The sequence below is a fragment of the Protopterus annectens genome, chromosome 9.part0, assembly GCF_019279795.1.
Source record: "Protopterus annectens isolate FY-2018-M chromosome 9.part0, PAN1.0, whole genome shotgun sequence".
Lineage (NCBI taxonomy): Eukaryota > Metazoa > Chordata > Ceratodontiformes > Protopteridae > Protopterus > Protopterus annectens.
In genome coordinates, this window is record NC_056743.1 from 1,479,722,672 (window position 1) to 1,479,742,517 (window position 19,846).

The 19,846-nt window shown below is 43.6% G+C and overlaps 1 protein-coding gene across 5 annotated transcripts in view; it reads left to right on the plus strand.

Moving 5' to 3' along the window:
• The window catches only part of WIZ (WIZ zinc finger), a 3,168,750-nt gene that overhangs the window by 2,605,294 nt on the left and 543,610 nt on the right, over window positions 1-19,846 (plus strand). For all 5 annotated transcript variants that reach the window (XM_044084420.1, XM_044084417.1, XM_044084416.1 and 2 more), the window contains one exon: window positions 9,229-9,753. In XM_044084420.1, coding sequence (XP_043940355.1) covers window positions 9,229-9,753 — 525 coding nt within the window. The remainder of the gene's footprint in view (window positions 1-9,228; window positions 9,754-19,846) is intronic.

The following is a 19,846-nucleotide window of genomic DNA, read 5'->3' on the forward strand; positions in this document are numbered from 1 at the left end:
GTCATTTGTGGAAAAGGTAAGCCCTTTCTGTCCCCTTCCCTAATCTACAATGAATTCAAGATAGTGGGTGATTTTTGATGAGGCATTTCCAGGGATACTATTTATCAGGCCCAAAGTGGAACTGGATCATGACCCGATGACTTCATCCTGGCCTTTAAAGCTTATACAGGCATCTGGAGAGTCCAAGACAACAGATGCAGTTGGTATAAGGTGAGGCAAATCAACATGAGATGGTAGTAATTGTTTGTACTCTTGATGTTCAGACTGGTCTCGAGACAGAGTCTTCAGTATACTTACAGGTAGTGCCATGGTTATGTGGGTACATTAGCAAACAATGGAGCACACATTTTTATATTCGTATCTACTCTGTAGTTTAGGCTCGATTGCCTGGGATTTGGAATTGAGCAGAGTTTTCAGTGTGTTTATTCTTTGGTAGAACACTTTATCAGATGCACATCCAGTCATCATTTAGTGTAAGTTGGATCTAGGATCTCTCTGAGCTCACAATACTTTGGGGTGCTGTAGTGATGGATCAGGTTCTCCCCACCAAACCATCATATACTTGCATTCAGCTTGAGGTAATCCATCATTTTCCCCTCATTGAACTCCTAGTCCATTGAAGCAGAGACATTCTATATGCTTTATGTCTCTAATCTTTGATACCAGAACTACTGAGGAAGGCTGTGCTTCACAGGGCTAACTTGATTCTGGTGGCATCCCTGTGATCAAAATCATTTTGATTCTCCATGCTGAATTACTTGAACAGGGACGGCCATTGGCAGAACAATTCCATGCAGCTTGCTTTTTCATTAGAAATGAATGCTAGGACAAGTGCCACCCAGCCACCCACCAACACACACACCCACACACACCCCCACACCCCCACCCACCCACACACACGCACCCACCCACACACACACACGCACACACCCACACGCACACACGCTTACACACACACACACACACACACACACTTACACAGTTTGATGCTGACAAAATGTTATTTGGCTTTGGTCCATTGTCACCCTTTATCACTGCTTTGACAAAGACATTACCATGCATCATTAAAGTTGTGCTTTTCAGGCATTTCAGCTTACCTATATTTAGAACCACTTTTAACAGCTGCATTTCATAGTTAAGGGATTGCTGTCCTCAGCCTACATTTGCCTGCTGCTTGACTCTGAGCAAAACACTTAACAAAATAGTTCTCTCCATCCTATATCTAAAAAGGGTCCACGCAAGTCAGCGTTCTACTACATTTAATAAATAAATCAATTACTGCCTTTATGAAGCAGTTTTTAAATGCAGTTCTGCATTTGAGGTCCTTCAAAGAAACTGATGCCTCCTTCATGATTCTTGGTCTTATTTTAGAATTATTGACCCTTATTCCTTTTAAACCTACAGGCTTGGCTCCTTTTGAAGTTGTCTTGGAAAACTGTGCTCTTAGTAACCATTAGTTCAGCTGAGAAAATATTGGAATCGCAGGTTCCTGAATAGTGAATGCCTTCAGCAGTTTCCAACAAAGAGTAGCTGTTAGGATAGTCATGCCTGAAGTGGTACTGAATCTGGCCATTCAACTTCTCTCTCTCCTCAGTCTGCAGAGAGAAATAAACATCTCATGCTTCTCTTGGCTTTTTACAGGCAACTAAGGTGTTGTCTAGCACAAAGCATTTTAAGCCAACTGGTCAGTTCTTTGTATCCTTTTGTCAAGCAAGCAGGTAAATCCAGCTGTTCAGACAAACCCTTTATAGATGGTTGGCTGTATTGCCTTGTGTTATGACCAGAAATGGGGTAACCTTATAAGGCTGTGTCGGTTCCATTTCTCAAGTGCAGCACATGTATAGCTGCCTTTTCAAGAATATCAGATGTCCTGTATCACTGTTGCAGTATCTTTCACCTTGGGGATCTCCTGCCAAGGATAGCCCAACTTCCAGGCACTATACCAAAGTCTTTAGTTCTTGTATATTGCCATACATCACATGTATGCTCCCTGTAAAGGATGCAGGGCATAAAGGTGACAAATGAACTAGAACTACTTTGCCTCCAGTCCGAACACCTTTGTTTGTTGATCTGAATGCCCTTTTGCTGTGCTGAATACCTAGATGTCAAATAAGTGCTCCGTTGGGGTCTTTTATTTCTTTTGGTCTTGTCCTGTTTTGGTTACCTGGAGTTCTTGTCATCCAAGAAAGGAAAATGTCAGTTTCAGAGGCGGATTTCCCATAAGGATAATCACGAACAGTGTGTCTTTTTCTGTTTGGGTGCTTCTCACAGCCATACATCCTGGAGCATTTATAAGGCGTTTATGGCTAGAAGCAGGTTGTCTTCCCCTGCCCATCTATTTAGAGAACCAGAGGCTTAGACTGTTGGCCTAGGGTAGCATGGCAAAATAAATTGACCCTGAGGTACTGTTAAGTATGAAGGCCAAGAAAACTCCGACTGATTCTTTAGATGTCAAGCCTCCGCCTGATGTTTCTCTAGAAGCGGGTAATAGCTCTGTAGGCAGTCTGGTGTCTATTGGAGGCCAACATGGATCCTTCCTTTCACACATCTGTCACAAAAGGAAATATTGCCAGCCCAGCTCGCTGGAAATTTGTAAGCGATTATATGTCATTTGTGAATGGCAACATAATTCTTATGCTAGTGTTACCAATGTATTAGGACTGTATGTTATGTGTATATCAAATTGCTGGTATAGAAGTGTGTTTAAAGTACTGAGCTTAAAGATGTAGCCGCAGTGTACTCTGCTGGAAGAGAACAGAAATGTATAAATGCTGCTGTAGCTGTGTAAATGTATATATTTTTAACAGTGGAAACTGGAACATAAAAGGTTAACTTGCAAAACTTCAGGAAAATAATTGAAATTAAATTAATTATAACCTCGTAGTAAAAGACAGTTTCAATGCAGTAAGGAGACAAGATGCCTAAAACTAAGGAGCCTTCTGCATTGTTTTGTAAGTGTTTTATGTCTTCCAGCAGTTGCAAACATCTGAAGGCTATGTATTTTCACAGGGAGATGCTAAATGCTAGCAGTTTGTAGCAATGGTTGTTGAGCCTGGGAACTGAAATCAGGTGACAAAAAATGATGTCATGCTGCAATTATCCTAACAGTAATATTTGATATTAATTTAAGAACTCTCAGAGAGTGACTGTGTATTTTGTATTTGACCTGACAGCATCAGCTGGAAACATCCACTCACCACGTCTGTCTTGCCTTGCTTTGTAAGTAAGTTAACTAGGGTACAGTAATTTCTTTTAGATTCAAGAAGAATATAGTAAAGATTAGTTTAGATGTTTTCTGTATTTATTTGACTGTCCTGCAATGTTTTAAATATTTCCTGTGATTTTGAATTCTGTCACTGTAAAGACATATTTAGTATTGTCTTGTTCTTTTATTATTAAATATATTTAAACCTACCTTTGTGGCTGATATTTGTGAGACATATATTTAAGCTCGGAGTACTTACATATTTATTTGGTACCACTGTGCCAGCCACTGCTAATAGCCTTGCTCTTGGTCATATTACCATTTGGATTAATAGTAACATTACACAGTAGGATTAAAGGGCATTAAAGTAGCTCCTAAGGGGTTCTGGTGGCAGTGATAACTACCTTATAATTTGAGCAGAAGAGGGCATAGCTAGTAAACCTGTGCCAGCCTTTCTCAGGTGTGTGTGTATATATAAAACAAGTCCCACAAGAGTGTTTGTGTCAGCTACTTGGGCAGGGACATGAAGCACTGGTTGGACAGAGTGTGTTGGAGGACTTGGCTTGGAACCCTGGCTAAGGATTCAACTCTATAGCTGTGCCATTGGGGAGTCTTATTGGGGATCTGGAGAAAGAGGGAGAAACCAGCCCCAGACTGACTGTCATCTCTGTGTTCTCTTAAGGGAAATTGCACTTTACTGTGTGTGTACATCCCCCACTGTTGCTAGTCGTGAGGATTGAGGCTCCTTGATTACTGGGCCATCACAATATCGTCTGAGGCCTTGCAGGCATCTGCTCCAGACATTGAGGGGGAACCACAGTTGATTATCTCAGAGGTCACTAGAGGGATTCTGCAGATTTTGAACAAGTAAGAGGTTCCAGGTACTTTTATTGAATTATGTCAGGGTTCAGAACCTCCAGTGTTTGTTGGGGCTGACGTCCCTACCAAGAAAAAGCAGACGACTAAGCATTTTTCTGGTTGCCCTAAAGATTATCAGAGGGAGTGTCAGGAGTTTACTCAGGGCCTGTTTAATGCCTTACTGGCCCTGAAGGGCCCTCCCCAAGGGGTTTCTGTGCCTACTCCCCCCTTGGACATCAACTCCTTCCAAATGGCCTAGGGATCCTGATTCCTTGGATGAGCATTCAGAGTGTGGTGATGGGTCATTGACTTACCCTTCCCAGATGCCTTTGGCTTATGGTTCTGATGGAGTCCATTAGTCCTGAGTATTCTTTTGGTGATACAATAGTTAGAATGATGGAGTACTTTAAGTGGGGTTCTTTTCAGGTGTCTAATAGCCAGAAAAGGCACAAGTTACTTCAGGTGGACACTCCTAAACCTTTGCAGTACCTCCTTTGTTGGCTGCTTTAGCAGACACCTTTATAGCTGCTTCTAAGTCTCAGCCTTCTGCCCGAAAGAAACCTGACCAGCTCTGTAAGGTTTCTTTGCATTGTCATTTAAGCTTCCTCCTGCTGACCCTGCTGTGGTGTCAGTCTCCTCTAACAAGCCGCCTAAGCTTTTACCCTCCAAGCTTCTGCCTTCAGATAAGGATAGTAGGGCAATGGAGAGGATTAGTAAGAAAGTTTATTCTGCTTCTACTTTGGCTTTTTGGGCCATCAATTACCAGATCCACATGACCAGATAGGCTTGTCATGTTATTTCTGACCTACCTGATTCTGAGGGCAAGTCTTCCACTTTATCTCTTTTGGGTTCTGCCTCTCAAGTGAATCGCCCCTCTATCAAGTGCAGCTACAGTGTTGCTGATGCCTCTTCCAGAGTTGCTGCCTTTGGGTCTGTCATGAGGCCTTGCTCTTGGCTTTATCTACAGTCTTTACCTGATCACAATAAGGCCAAGTTGCTGGATGCTCCTTTGGGTAATAAAAATCTCTCTAGGACTACTGGTGATATGTTTGTCTGTTCAAGAAAAAGGTAAGGCTTTGCAGAGCCTTAAACATATTTTTGTCTCTCCTTTCCCTGAGTTCCAGAGGAATTATCCTACTAGGTCTACTTTTGTTCGCAAGCAGCCGTATCAGGCCAGTAACGTCAGTAAGAGTGGTAGGTGAGCTCCTCCTAAGTCTTCTCAGGTTCCTGTAACCCAGAAGCCTCCTTTATCTTACAAGCCTGCTTCTCTCTGACATCTTGTCCCACTCCCACCCCTCAGCCAGGTTCCCTTGTCCCTTTGGCTCTTCCTCTGTTTTTCAAACTGGCATCTTATCACCTCAGATTTGTGGGTTCCAGCTGTCATCCCTCTGGATTTACTTCATGGTCTGGAAATCTCTGTCCTTTTTCAGTGATTCCCCAGCTTCCTCTGGAACAACTTCCTCATTTCTCAGAGGTCCTTGGGTCCCTGGTGGATAAGGGAACTATTCAGCCTGTCTCTCCTTTCCTAGTGGGAAAGAGAATTTTACTCCAGGATGTTCTTGGTTCCTCAAAAGGAGGGCATTAGGAGACATTCTGGATCTCTCCTTGCTGTGAACACCTTTCTCAAAGCTCCTCCTTTTTGGATACTTTCCTCTTGTATTACTGCAGGCTTTTGTGGTGTCCTTGGAACTGAGGGATGCTTACAATCATATCCCTATTCACGTACTTTTCAGGAAGTTTTTACATTTCTTTGTTTCTTCCTCTCATTTTCAGTTTTCTGCTTTGCAGTTTGTCCCCTCTACTGCCCAAGGGTATTTACAAAATGCCTAGCTCCTATGATTGCCTTTTGTAGACTCCAATGCACTCATGTTTTTCTTTATGTAGATGACTTGTTGCTTAATGTGCCTTCTCCCAGTTGCCTGTTGCAGGATTTGGAGTTTACCATATCTCTCCTTCATAGTCTGGGGTACCCTGTTACCTTCCAAAAGTCTGTCCTGATTCCCTGTCAGGGTTGCAAGATTCAGCTGGTGCTAATGTTGTCTCTCTCCCACCTCTAAAAGCTTTTGTCCTTGACAGCTTTCTTTGTCTGTTCTTCCTATGCCCCGCTATTCCAGCTAGAGTGTTTCTTCAAGCCCTGAGATTTATGGCCTGTTTTATTCCAGTGCTCCCTCTCACCAAACTGTGTATGTGAACGGTTGAGTGGTACCTCAGGTCAGTTTGGATTCAGTATTGCCACCGTCTGGATTTGAGTGCCTGTCCTTCCTTGTCTAAAGCAGGAATTCAAGTGTTTGATTGAGCAACTTACCCCTCAGCTCTGGCCTGCCCTTTCATCTTCCTTTCTGTTCACTGACTCGTCAGACGTGGGGTAAACTACTTCCTGTGGTCACCTGAAAGTTCAAGGTCCATATCAAGAGCAAAGGGATGAGAGCTCTGATTCTGTCTCTTCAGGTCTGGGATCTGCCTCTTGGTTATCAGTTAACTCTTCAGGCAGTGTGTATTCCTTCAGAGCACAATCTAGTGGCAAACTCTTTGAGGAGATCCAAAATGCAGGCTAACAAACAGATGTTTCACAGAGACTTGTTTCTAGACATAGTCCATCGGTGGGATATATTCCTCGGGTAGATCTCTTTGCTCCCCTCTGAACAGGCAGCTCTTTTTCTGTTATGCCATTTGGTACCTCTTGTTTTCTCCTGTTTGTGTGAGTTGCACTAGTCTGGATTTGCCTATTCTGTAAAGGCACATTTGTCAGCTATATCTGCCTGTCTGCCCTTGAATCCTCCTGTGGTTTCTCAGTTTGAGGTCATCCAGTTTCTTAAAGGTGTCCTGCATCTTAGCCCCCCCCCCCCCCCAAAAAAAAAGTATATTCCTCCTCCTCCTTGGGACCTTAATTTTGTTTTAGAAAAATTGACCCAGGCTGCTTTTGAGCTTGCAGGTTCAGCTTCTCTGCAGCATTATACCTTTTCCTTGCTCTTACTTCTGCTCGGAGGGTAAGGTGCAGTGTTTGATTCTGACACAGGTTAAATGGTCCACAAGGGCAGTTATCTTAGTATGAACCTAAAGTAAATAAAAGTTTTTTGAGCTTCAGGCCCTTATGCCCAACTGCTCTTTTTTTTTAACAGGGACACTGTGTCCCTTCATACTAACCCTTCTTTTATGTCCAAGGTTGTTAATGAGAGACAGTACAACTCCCTTATTTTCTTCTCAGTCTGCTAGTGAGAGATGTCATACTTGCATTTGCACAGACAGCTCGGGTACTATCTGGATAAAACTAAGGCCATTCATAAGTCTGACCAGCTTTTTGTTACTTTTCATCCCAGTACATTGGGTTTGTTTTGTTTTTTTCTTAGCAAACCCCCTCCTCCTGAATGTCCAAGGCCATTCCGTTTTGCTCTTTTCATGGCAAGTGTCTGTCTACTTTGGTCAGAGTTCCCTCTCCTAGGGCTTTTGTCTGTTCTGGTGCTTTCTTCAAGGGGATGAATACCAGTTCCATCCTTGAAGCTGCTACTTGATCTTCTGTGCATACCTTTACTAAGCGTTATAAACTGGATATGTTTTATAGAGCCAGATCAGGTTTTGTTACAGCCATTCTGCATGGGTTTGGCGAGAGCTCTTCTCATCCTTCCACCTCTGTCCTTTTCTTGTGCTTTTGTACTCTTCCTAAGGTGACTACTACTGCACAGGGATATAGGAGGACATAGGGTCATAGATTAGTGCTAGGCTAACTGCCCTTGCGAGCCATTTTAAGCCTAGCTAATTATCCCTTGTGAGACTCAAACCTTGCAACTTGTGTTTGTAAGGTAAACACCTTAACCAATAGGCCGCCCTCCCAACCCCTAGTAGTACAGTTCTGTAAAATCCTACCATACCAGTAGATGTCCTTCTCTTCCCTAGTGCAGCATTTGGACCCCTCCCTCCACCCCCCTTCTTTTTGTTTTGGGCTTTGTTTTTGTTTCCCTCCTGGGGGGGGGGGGGCTCCCTTTTCCATTTGCATTTTCTCTTTCTAGATGGGTATAGCCTCCTTTGTTCTATGGAGACTGTTCTCTTCTGGGGCAGTTCAGTTCTGTGTAACTGCATCTGTATGTTGCCTTAATGCTTTGCATCGTGTATGAGGAGGAGGTGCGTGACATGACGTATGGCGCATATATGATCCAAGGGCTTTGGTATACTGTCCGGAAGTTGGGCTATCCTTGCCAAGAGTAAGGTGAAGAGTACCGCTGTTGTGGTAAAATTTTACACAACTACTTTCATAGTGTTTCACTGATGTCCATTCACACCTTTTTACATTACAGACTGGTTGTCCTTTCTAGAAGCAGAGCAGGGTTTACAAATGCAGTTCTGCAGGCTTGTATGCGTTACCTCCATAACTTTGTAGCCAGCTTTCCTAACGCATTATTTCCACATTATAGTTGTTACTGCTATAATAATCTTTGCAGTGAATGCAGTACAGTTCTGTAAGCTTGTTCAAAACAGTAGTACATTTTGGTTAGTAGTAGAGAGTCTCTGTTGCAGTATAGGCTTCATCTACCTCCCCCTCCCTAAACCTGTTTTTCTAGGTATTTGAAGTCCTTTTCTGAGAGTAACCTTCTCTCCCTTGTAGATTGTTTCCTTTCTCCTTCAGGGTCGACAGACATTTCATGTATGATTGATGGCTTCATAAGCCCACTTGCTGGTAAAAATTACTGAAGATGGTATGTGGGCTTCTTCCCTTTGTACCATGCATCTTACAAATGTCTTCAGCATGGCGCAGGAAAGTCCAGAGTGAGAGATGCCTAAATGCTTTGGAAGTCCAACCTTATAGTAATTGCAGTAACCCTATCATCTAAACATTGTTTTACTTTATTAAATCTGAACCTTTGAAAACAGAGTGAAATGCAGTTTATAACTTACATGAAAATTATATGGTGCTGATTTGGTAATGCTCTCTAGAGTGCAGTAAAAGACTTTATCCACATAATGTCATAATTGAAATTTGATTCAGTTTGTCTTGTAGATTTTGGCAAAATGCATGCTTTATTTTGCATTAAAGCCAACTGCTGGGACACTAATACTTTGATCCAAATGGGTACTGTTTGTTGCTTGTTATGAGGACTTGTTGTAATCTTCACATTATTTATTTTCTTCTGATAATATGAGTAACCTTTTGTTTTGTTAATCTGTTCTTGCAGCAGCTGATGCTGAACCAGACAATGATGTCCGCTGCTCATTTTGTGGGGAGTTCTTTGAGAACAAAAAAGGTCTTTCAAGCCACTCCAGATCCCACCTGCGGCAGATGGGGGTGACTGAGTGGTATATGAATGGCTCTCCTATCGAAACATTGAAAGATGTTGTCAAACGAAGAACACAGGCACGGGGTGCATCAGTTCAACAGGGGCAGAAGACTATGACAAAGCCTCAGTCAGGCAGTAGTGGACTTCTGGATCAGAGAGTATCAGAACAGCAGCAGCAGCAGCAGTCTTCTATTATGACCAAGAAGTTTCCTCAAGCTCGATCTCCTGATCATCCACATTCTGGCTCTCCCACAGCAAGGAAGATGTTTCCAGGACTTCCACCACCTTCTCTACAGAAGAAATTAAAACCAGACAGTGTGAGGATTGAATTTAAACGAGACATTTCTGGCTCTGTTCAGTCGGAACATCAGTCTTCTAGCATGAACTGGTCAACTCAAAACGAGCTTTCACCATTAAATCTGTGTAAGTGTGGTATTAAGGGTTCTTTCAAATATGCATGTAGTAAACTTGATGTATTTGATTTTTTTCTTGTGTTTTTTATATGTTGACCCTAGAAGATCATTAAGGGCTAAATGTTAAGATAATTATGTTTTGATGCGTATTGATGTAAGCACTGTGGTGTGCCTTACATAATGTTGCAAGAGCATTTAGGGTTAATTGACCACAAAGAAGTTGGAAAATTTCAAACTGTCCTTGAAATATGTTGCTTACAGGCTTTCTAGGAAGGTACAGTATTAATGTTAATCTGAAAATTTGAAATGAGGATTTTTTGCTGTCCTGTTTTCACATGGTTTTGGTTAGGTACATTGTCATCCTGGGAAGTTAACTGGTTATCAAGAAGCACTGTGTTCATTTGTCTTGGCCAACAGAGGGACTGGTTTGAGGATGGTATTTTAGCTAAGCCTCGAAAGTTGACTTTATTGCTTTTGTTTTTACTGTCACCAGGCCCAGTAATCCTGTGTGTTTACCTCCTTTCTTGGGACAAGTGAGCAATTACTTTGTTTTTATCTCCATTTCTGCCTGCCATAGGACCTCATAGTTTGATGTCCTTCAAGGATGCATCTGCAGTCTTTACAAATGGGTTGTCCTGTCGTCAGGCAGCCCTTCGGTCGGCCGGATTCCAAAGTCTGGGTCTGGCTTCGGCTGCTGTCGCACTTCACCCGACGTCATTGCGGCAGTTATTCGGGTATAAAGGCATCAGCCGACGCCATTTTCCTCAGTCTTTCTTGTCGCGTGGCGCCCGAAGCAGAAGCTGTTCGCAAGTGCCGGTCGGTCAGATCCAGAGATTACTACTACCGAATACTACTTTGAAGACTTCTATAAAGCTAAGTACCCCGTTGGGGACTCTTTCTTGCCTCAGCCGATGTCAGAGAAAGTTAATAACTGTTTATCTTGTGGGAAACAAATACCTCATAAAGATTTCCACTTCTATAGGGTGTTTTATCTCGCGGGTAAACTGTTTTCTTCAGTTTGTATGTTTGTTGGAGGCCTTTATCTTCTTTAGTGGAAGTCAGAATGCGGTGTTTTGCTCACCCCTTTGCTCTTGTTTTTCCCATGTTATCGATGTGGCAACATTGATCTGTTTTTAAGTTAATTTTCGGCACATCTAAGTGATTGAGTGCCCCTGATTTGGGTAGTGTACCGTATTCTCCACAAACGTCTGCCGGTCATTACGGTATAGCTGGACACTTTGTATTCTGAAGAAGGAAGCGCATAGACGTTTCCGAAAACACGAATAAAGTTGTGTTAAAGAAGATTGGATTTTGGTGATAGTTCGCAATTTAAGTTGGGCAGTACCTGCTGGTGATCTACTCGTAATTTGTGTTTTAATACATTGTTTAGGCCCAGACCACGACGTAGCAGCTTGTCTAGCCTGTGCTTCTTTTAACCGACAGACGCTTAGACGTCGCTCGGACTTTGCTGAACAGATTTTCGGCTCCGATTTTGCCTACATTATGCCGTCGGATCCTCCGACTACGCAAATAACCAAAAAACGCAAAGAAAAGGACCGACACTTGCGGTCCGCGGTTTCGGCTGAAACCGCGGTTAAGCAAACCACGAGTGTCTCGGTTTCGGCCGAAACCGAGCAAGCGGTTCTTTCTTCAGCCGATAACTTGCCTTCTACTGAGGCCTCTTCTAACCTGGTAGAAACGGCTTCTGAAATCCAACCTTCTGTTGCGATTTCACAGGATTTATCAGACACCATTCCCTAGATATTTCTACCCCTGCACGTGGAGCTGCTAGGCCTCCTCCAGCTATGTCTATTAAGGCCTTTGCCAGGGCTAAAGCAGCCAAAGCATCAAAACCTGTGCCTGCCAAGCCCCCCTCTCACAGGCCCAGCACCAGCTCCCATATGCTTTCTTTGGCAGAGGATCTCATCTCTTTAATTCGTGGAGCCCAGCCTCATCCAGACAGGGCCTCTCTCCCTCCTCCAGAAAAGAGGCCTAGAGCAGAGCCCCCTGAGCCAGTATCCACAGATGATTCCTCTGATGACTCAGAACATACAGACCCTCCTGAGGCTTCTTATTCTCCTTACGAAGACTCTGATGCTGAGGAGTCCATCCCTTCAGCCTCTCCTCATGAGGAATTTTCCTTTGGGGAAACCTTGCATGCTATGAGGGAACAATTTCAGTGGCAGGGACAAGATTTCTCAGACTCTAGAAAAAGGCTTAGGACCTTTCTACATTTGCCACAGCATAGGCCTTTAGCTATACCTCCAGTTCTATCTGTTGTTGATGATGCATTTAATGATGCTTGCACTGCTCCTGATACTTTACCTCCGGCTCCTGCTAAGCCCGATAGGTACTACAGGGTCCCGGACACTCATCACCACTTATATAAGGCTCCTTTTGCAGATCCAGAGACTATCTCTCAGGGCCCTAAAGCTGTAGCAGCTGCTACTTCTAAAAAACCCCTCCCCTCTGAAAGGGAATCCAGGTCCTTAGAGAGATGGGGTAAAAAAGTTTACACCTCTGCTACTTTGTCAGCTAGAGCTTTGAACTGCCAATTTCATATGATTCAATATCAAGAGTTTATGCTTGACCAGTTGACTAAAAAGCTGTCCTCTGAAGAATCTTTAGATAAAAAGTATGTTCAAGAAATGTTACATAACATACAGCAGGTTAGTAACCATTCTTTAAAATGTGGCTATGATGCACTGGAGGCTTCCTTTAGATCAGCCATGACTGGCACAGTTATCAGGAGGCATGCATGGTTGAAAGAACAGGCATTACCAGACCATGTCAAATCTAAGCTTTTGGATGCACCTATGGACAAGGTCAATTTATTTGGTGCCCCCGCACAGCAGGTACTAAAAAAGATGGAAGAGAAAGCAAAATCTGTGCAAACAGTGAAAAATTTCTTACAAGTTCAACCTCCAAGGTTTAGCAGGAACTGGCCCTCCAAGAATTGGTCCTTTCCGGACTCCTCTAAGGCACAAAGAGGTAGGAATAGGCGCTCTAGAGGCAGAAACAAATCCAGGGGTGCCTACAGGGGTCGCCAGTGGCAGGGTAACAACCAACGAGGCACGGATACAGCCACCACCACTACAACAACTCAATCACAGTGACTTGGCGGTGGCACCGCCTACCAAGGAACAACTAGAAGCACCCTTAGGCGGAAAGCTAACATTATTTTCAAGAAACTGGCATTGCATTACAAGAGAAAAATGGATTTTGCAAACTATAGACAAAGGTTACAGGTTCCATTTCCATACTCTACCAGGAAAGAGAGGAATGCCAAACCTACCACCTACTCAAAGGGCAGAAGCTCTAAAACAAATATCTCAATTATTAAGAATGAGAGCTGTGGAAAAGGTACCATCTATGGAGCAAGGGAAGGGATTTTACTCCAGACTCTTCCTGGTACCAAGAAAAGAAAACAAATGGAGGCCTATTCTAGACCTATCCGCTTTAAACATTCCTCATTGTTCCAAAATTCAAAATGCTGACCCTACAGCAGCTTCTTCCCATGCTGGGCAAGGAGTCTTGGCTGGTAACTCTAGATCTCAAGGAGGCATACCTGCACGTCCCCATAAGACCAATTTGCAGAAGATACCTCAGATTTCTTGCAGGATCAGAGCATTATCAATTCTCAGCATTGCCCTTTGGCTTATCTACTGCGCCCAGAGTGTTCACGAAATGCCTGGCATCAGTAATCGCTCATTGCAGACTTCAGGGGATTCAAATCTATCCCTACCTGGACGACTGCCTGATACAAGCGGACAACAAAACAAACTAACAGAAGACTTACAAAGAGTCATCTACCTGCTGCAAGCCCTGGGATATACAGTCAATACAAAAAAGTCAAGGCTGATTCCATCCCAAAGATTAACCTTTCTGGGTGCAGAACTGGACACATCAAAACAAATGGCATTTCTAACTGCAGAAAAGAAAGAGCAACTTCCTCTCTACTTCTTGGCATTAACAAAGCAGAGCCATCTAACTGCAAGAAAAGTGCTACAAGCTCTAGGCTACATGGCATCCTGCATAATACTGGTCCCTCATGCCAGGCTGCATATGAGAAAGCTACAGTGGTACCTAAAGAATTTGTGGTCTCAGCACAAGCACAGCCTAGAAACCAAAATTCCAATGATCCCATGCCTAAAGCAAGAGTTCCTATGGTGGGCTCAGGCCTGTCAATCAAACACAGGATTGCCCTTCTGCAAAAGTCAACCAAGACAAACCATCACGACAGATGCCTCAGACCTCAGTTGGGGGGCACACATGATGGACAAGTGCATTCAAGGCCTATGGACTCGAGACCAGCTGCATCTGCACATAAATCTAAAAGAAATGATGGCAGTAAAATTGGCAATCCAGTCATTCAGACCTTTTCTCCAAGAAGGCCAGTTGATGATAAGGACAGACAACACCACAGTTATGTGGTACATCAACAAACAGGGAGGCACACACCCATACCCTCTATGCCGGCTGGCACTGGACCTATGGGATGTGGCTCTGAGCTACAACATTCAGTTACAGGCAATTTATGTACCAGGGAAGGAAAACATTCTAGCAGACATATTAAGCAGAACTACAACAGATGCCCACGAATGGATGCTGCATCCGGACATCTTCAAAACCATCACAAGAGAATGGGGATTACCACAAATAGACTTGTTTGCATCCCCATTCAATCACCAGTTGAAGAAATTCTGCACAAGGACTTACCACCCACTTGCTTGGAAGGTGGACTCCCTATCTTTCAGTTGGAAAAGCCTGACAGCATACGCATTCCCACCACTTCCTTTGATGCACAAGGTGCTTCTCAAGATCAGAGGAACGTCCGAGGATCATCCTGATAGCCCCAGACTGGCCAAGACAACACTGGTATCCACTGCTGAGGAGCATGTCCCGGGAACAAATATGGACACTGCCCCTGATTCCATTACTGCTGACACAGAACAACTACAACATCCTGCATCCAAACCTAAAAACTCTGCAGCTAACTGCCTGGAACATTACATAACAGCAATTAACCCAAATTTATCCCAAAGGGTTAAAGACATAATCCTGGAGGCTCGTAGACCTTCAACAAGAAAGAATTATGCAGCAAAATGGAAAAGATATCTCATCTGGAGTACTGCAAAGGGGCAAGATGTGACACTGGTGAACATAGCCAACATCCTGGAGTACTTGGCGGAGCTCTTCCATACAGGCCTGTCCTATTCTTCCATCAAGATACATGCATCAGCTATTTCAGCAGAATACAGCTTGGATCCTCCTGTCTTCTCGCATCCTCTGCTCATACAGTTTCTGAGAGGAATTAAAAATGTAAAACCTCCCAGGAAACCTCCATTGCCAGCATGGGACTTGAACTTTGTGCTAGAAAAACTGACTCTACCTCCTTTCGAACCAGCAGCTACAGCAGAATTACAATACTTATCCTGGAAGACTGCTTTCCTGCTGGCAATAACTTCAGCAAGAAGGGTCTCTGAACTACAGGCATTAATGGCAGTACAACCCTTCCTGATCTTCCATCAAGATAGAGTGTCCATGAGAACAAATCCTACATTTATGCCTAAGGTGGTATCCAGAGTCTCTTTAAATCAGGCTATCCACCTTCCTACATTCTTCCCCAACCCACAGAACAGGGGAGAAAAACTCTTACATACCTTGGATGTACACAGACAATTACGCTACTACCTCGACAGGACAAAAAACAATAGAAAAACTGACCAGCTTCTGGTAGCATATGCAACAGGAAAGGAAGGAAAACCAATTTCTAAACAGACAATCTCCAAATGGATAGGAAATTGCATTAGATTTTGTTACTCCTACCATGGAAAGAAAACTCCAGAGAACATCAGGCCTCACTCCACAAGGGCTACAGCCACTACCACAGCTTTCTTACGAGGAGTGGCTACCAAGGACATTATAGAGGCTGCTACTTGGACCTCCGTGCATACATTTGCCAAGCATTATAACTTACCTCTATACTCTAGATCCCGTGCTGGCTTTGCCACTGCTGTTTTGCAAGGGATCCTGACTACACCATAATCTATTCTCATTTCCTCCTCCCCTAGTTTAGCTATGGTATTCTACCCATTTGTAAAGACTGCAGATGCATCCTTGAAGGACATAGTACAGTTTTGTACCTACCATAAATGTAGATGTCCGAGAGGAATGCATCTGCAGTCAGGATTACCCACCCTCCTTCCCCTCTGATGTACTCCTAGGGTACTTACCAATCTTCAGCTAGCTTGGGGGGATCTATTATGGTGTATTTGTTTGTATATATGTACATACATGCTTATTTTGTGTGTTTGCTCTCTACTATTTGGAAACTTTGGCATTTATCCAAATTTAGCCACCCAAGAGGGCACCTGGCATCTGGGGCAAGAAACACTGAGGAAAATGGCATCTGCTGATGTCTTTATACCCGAATAACTGCCGCAATGACGTCGGGTGAAGTGCGACACCAGCCGAAGCCAGACCCAGACTTTGGAATCCGGCCGAATGAAGGGCTGCCTGACGACAGGACAACCCATTTGTAAAGACTGCAGATGCATTCCTCTCGGACATCTACATTTATGGTAGGTACAAAACTGTACTTTCTTGAGCCCCTCTGTTCTCCAGTACTGGTATCCCAACATGGAGGTGAGAGCTTAGGAGAAGTGCCATCATCCAGGCATCCACAGAGTTTTTTGCATTTATCAGCATCCAAACTGTGAACATATTTCTGATAAGGCTTAAACCACACCCTTGGTAGCTGACATGGGCACCAGTGTAGAACTGGGGCTTCCTATGCTCTCCCTTTGTTTCACCCACTCATTGTTGAGGGCTGCTGTTATTGGCTTGGGATATCCAAGGCCATGCTCTAATTTGTTTTGTTTTCAATTCTGAGCAAGCCTCCACTTGTACTGTAGTGATCTCTTGACTTGAAAATTGCTCTCCTTCCACCTGCATGGGCAAGCCATCATTGGACATTCACTCTCATAATTTCTCGACCAACCTTTCCTTTTCTGGAGCCATTTGTCAGACTGTGGTTTCCTGGGTTTGTAGTTGGCTTTTTTTTCTAGGCTACAGAGTCAGGAAATTAGCAAACATTAGAATGTTTTTCAGCTGTTGTCTTGTCATTCAGTGCCTGAATTGATACCAGTGGCTTAAGTTTGGTTACTTATCTACTACACCTGCTAAAGAGTTGAGTGTCTTATAAGATATGTCAACACTACCTATATTTTAAGATTGAGGTGGGGAGATCCTTCTGTTTGGGGGTGGGTAGGTAGAGGATTCACTTTCAGTGGACTGGCATACCTTGCTACATTTGAAGAGTCTTAACTTTAAACTTACTGTCTGTTTGACACCTGAGACCGTCAGAAATTTGTGTAAGAGTTTGCATGAATTCAGTAAGGTTCAGAATGTATATAATCTCCCTTGCTTGGCAGTATGGTTTCTTAAGAGCATATCGCCAGCCTCTCAAATGCCGTTTGTTTCTCCACATTACCAGTGGTAACAGCAGATCTTAATAGTTCACTGTTGCAGTAGTGACTCTTGGGATTTCCTGCCTGCAGCAGCCAGCTTGAATAACCAAGGTCTCACCTTCCCCATGGCCTAGCAGGTAGTGTCTGCCATCCAGATCCAGAGGTCATTGTCTCATTATATTTAGGATTGATTAGGCTAGTTTTAAAAAATATCTTTAATAAATGACATGAGAGCACATGCAGTAATAGAAAAGAAAACCAACCATAACAGTATTTCCTTTATTTACATACAGTATGCATATGTGTTTTCTTTCTTACAGTTCACTCCAGTATTGCATTCTTTGTTCAGTTCTGCCTTCCATTAAATCTCAACTCCTTCTCCTGAGCATTATTCTGTGTAATTTGCTCCTTTCCTAAAGTTTTTTTAGCTCCTTTACAAGTCATTTATGGTTGACTTAGATTTCTATCAATTTTGTAGTAATTGCTTTTTTTGGCAGTCATTAGCATTACATTTATAAAGCCTTATTGATTAGGTCAGTTGTTGGATGCGGTCCCCCTTTGGGAAGTGTCTCACTGTAGACATAGACTAGAAAACCCCCAGTTTCCTAAACTGTCAGACTGGAAGCACTCTCCCTGTATTTAAGTATCTTAGACTCCTTAGGCGAGATCTGTGCCTCGCCGTCCTTGCTGTATCTTCAGTAATCAAATAGTCCCACAAGTAGCATAACAGGGGATCTAAATCTTCACCAGCAGATGAGTAAAACAAGGTTAATTACACAGCACCTTTTCCACCTCTGGAATAGACCGCCACTGCAAATTAAGAAGTGTGATACAGGTGATGCATTGTTCTTCAAAACAGAACTTGGACGGATTGGATGGACATTCATGAATTCACTGTGGCTTTGACTGCCCTAGTCCTGCCCGAGAGAGGAAGCTTAATGTGAGTGTGGGTACTGGCAAGATGTTAAGACTCAGTTGCTTTCCGTTTCCTACCATCTGATAGTAGGATGTCAGTGGTGCAAAAGGTAGTGCGCCAGTGCCATCCTTAGTTTTTCCATAGTGTAGAAGTTCGATGGACGTTTGTCACTCTCTGCATTGTCACTCTCTGCATGTCAGGTTGTTGTGCTGGCCTGAAGTCAGTATTCCAGGTAAGTAATCAGTTTGTAAATTTTTTTTCTGTCTTTTTCTGAGTGTTGGATATTGTATATGTCAGCGAAAGTTAAAAGTTGCCTTGTGTGTGGGGAAACACATTCTGTGCCGAGGTTTTCATTTGTTTTGTAATTTCTGCCTGGGTGCAGCCCAGTTGTCATCCATGTGCTTGCTTCAGTTCCAGAACTGTAAAATGTTAGGCCAGGTCTTTAGAGAGGTTTTTGCATTAGACATCCCATGGTTGACAAAGCCGCTCCAGTGGCCAAGAGAGAGAAAACCCTGACTACGGCCCAGGCAACTGGGGTTCACTTAGTGGCTCAGACATTTGATGGAGCTGCAGGATGGGATAGGTATTACCATAAATGGTGGATGGGTGGATGTTGTTTGTGTTTCACTGTTGCAGTCATCACACTTGGGTTATCTGCCTGCAGGTAGCCCTCAGTCGGACCGAATACCAGAGTCTTGGGATTTCTTCATCAGATGCTGTCGTCTCTTCCATGACGTCAGGTCATCAGGGGTATAAAACATGCAGCCGATGCCATTACATCAGTTTTTCTTGCCACGCAGGAGCCCGAAGCAGAAGCAGTTAACAAGTGCCAGTCGGCCGCTACCTGAAATTTTCATTTTTCGAGTTTCAAGCCTGAAGTCTTCTAAAGCTAAGTGCCCTGTTGGGGATCCTTTTTTTATTGCTCTAACCGATGTCAGAAAAAGTTAACAATTGTCTTGCCTGTGAAAAGCAAGTACTTCTCAGAGATTTTCATCCTTACTGCGTCACCTGTTTAGGCCCAGCGACGTTCCTCGTTGTCGGTTTTGTGCCTTGTTCAATGCCCAAACTATTCATCGGGCTATCTTTGTTGCTAAATTCTTTCGCTCTCGTTCTCCGTATTCCGAAATGGCTTCGATAAGCCATCCGACTGCCGATCTTCCGAAAAAAAATGTAAGTGTAAAGACAGAGACAGACCGCATAGGTCCAAAACTGCCGACGACGCTTCCTTTAAGCTAGTCGCCAGTCCGCCGGTACTCAGACGCTTTCACAGCCCCTGATACCTGTTTGTACAAATTCGCAGGCCTCTACTGAGACCCATTTGGAGTCCGGCATGCCACGAGATGCTTCTTCGACTATGTAACCTGCGGATGTCTCTACCTTGGGTGGGTCCGGAGCTGCTGTGCAGGCACTGGCTTCTGAGTGTGTATTCAGACCCTCCAATGTTCGTATTAAACAGACTACTTCATTTCTGACTAAAACTACCAAATTTCTCAGGCTTAGAGTTTGCACTATGCCTGGAAACAGAAGACCAAAGCACATTCTCTAGCTCCCATGCCACAAAAACAAATGCTTAGAATGGCTGAAGACATTTAATTACTTTAATTAGGGGAAGCCAGCCATCCTCCTTTAAAAAGACAAAGAATTGATTTACCTTCTGATTCTACAGACCATGGATCCGATGACTCTGACCCTTCTGATTACTAGGACATACCCTT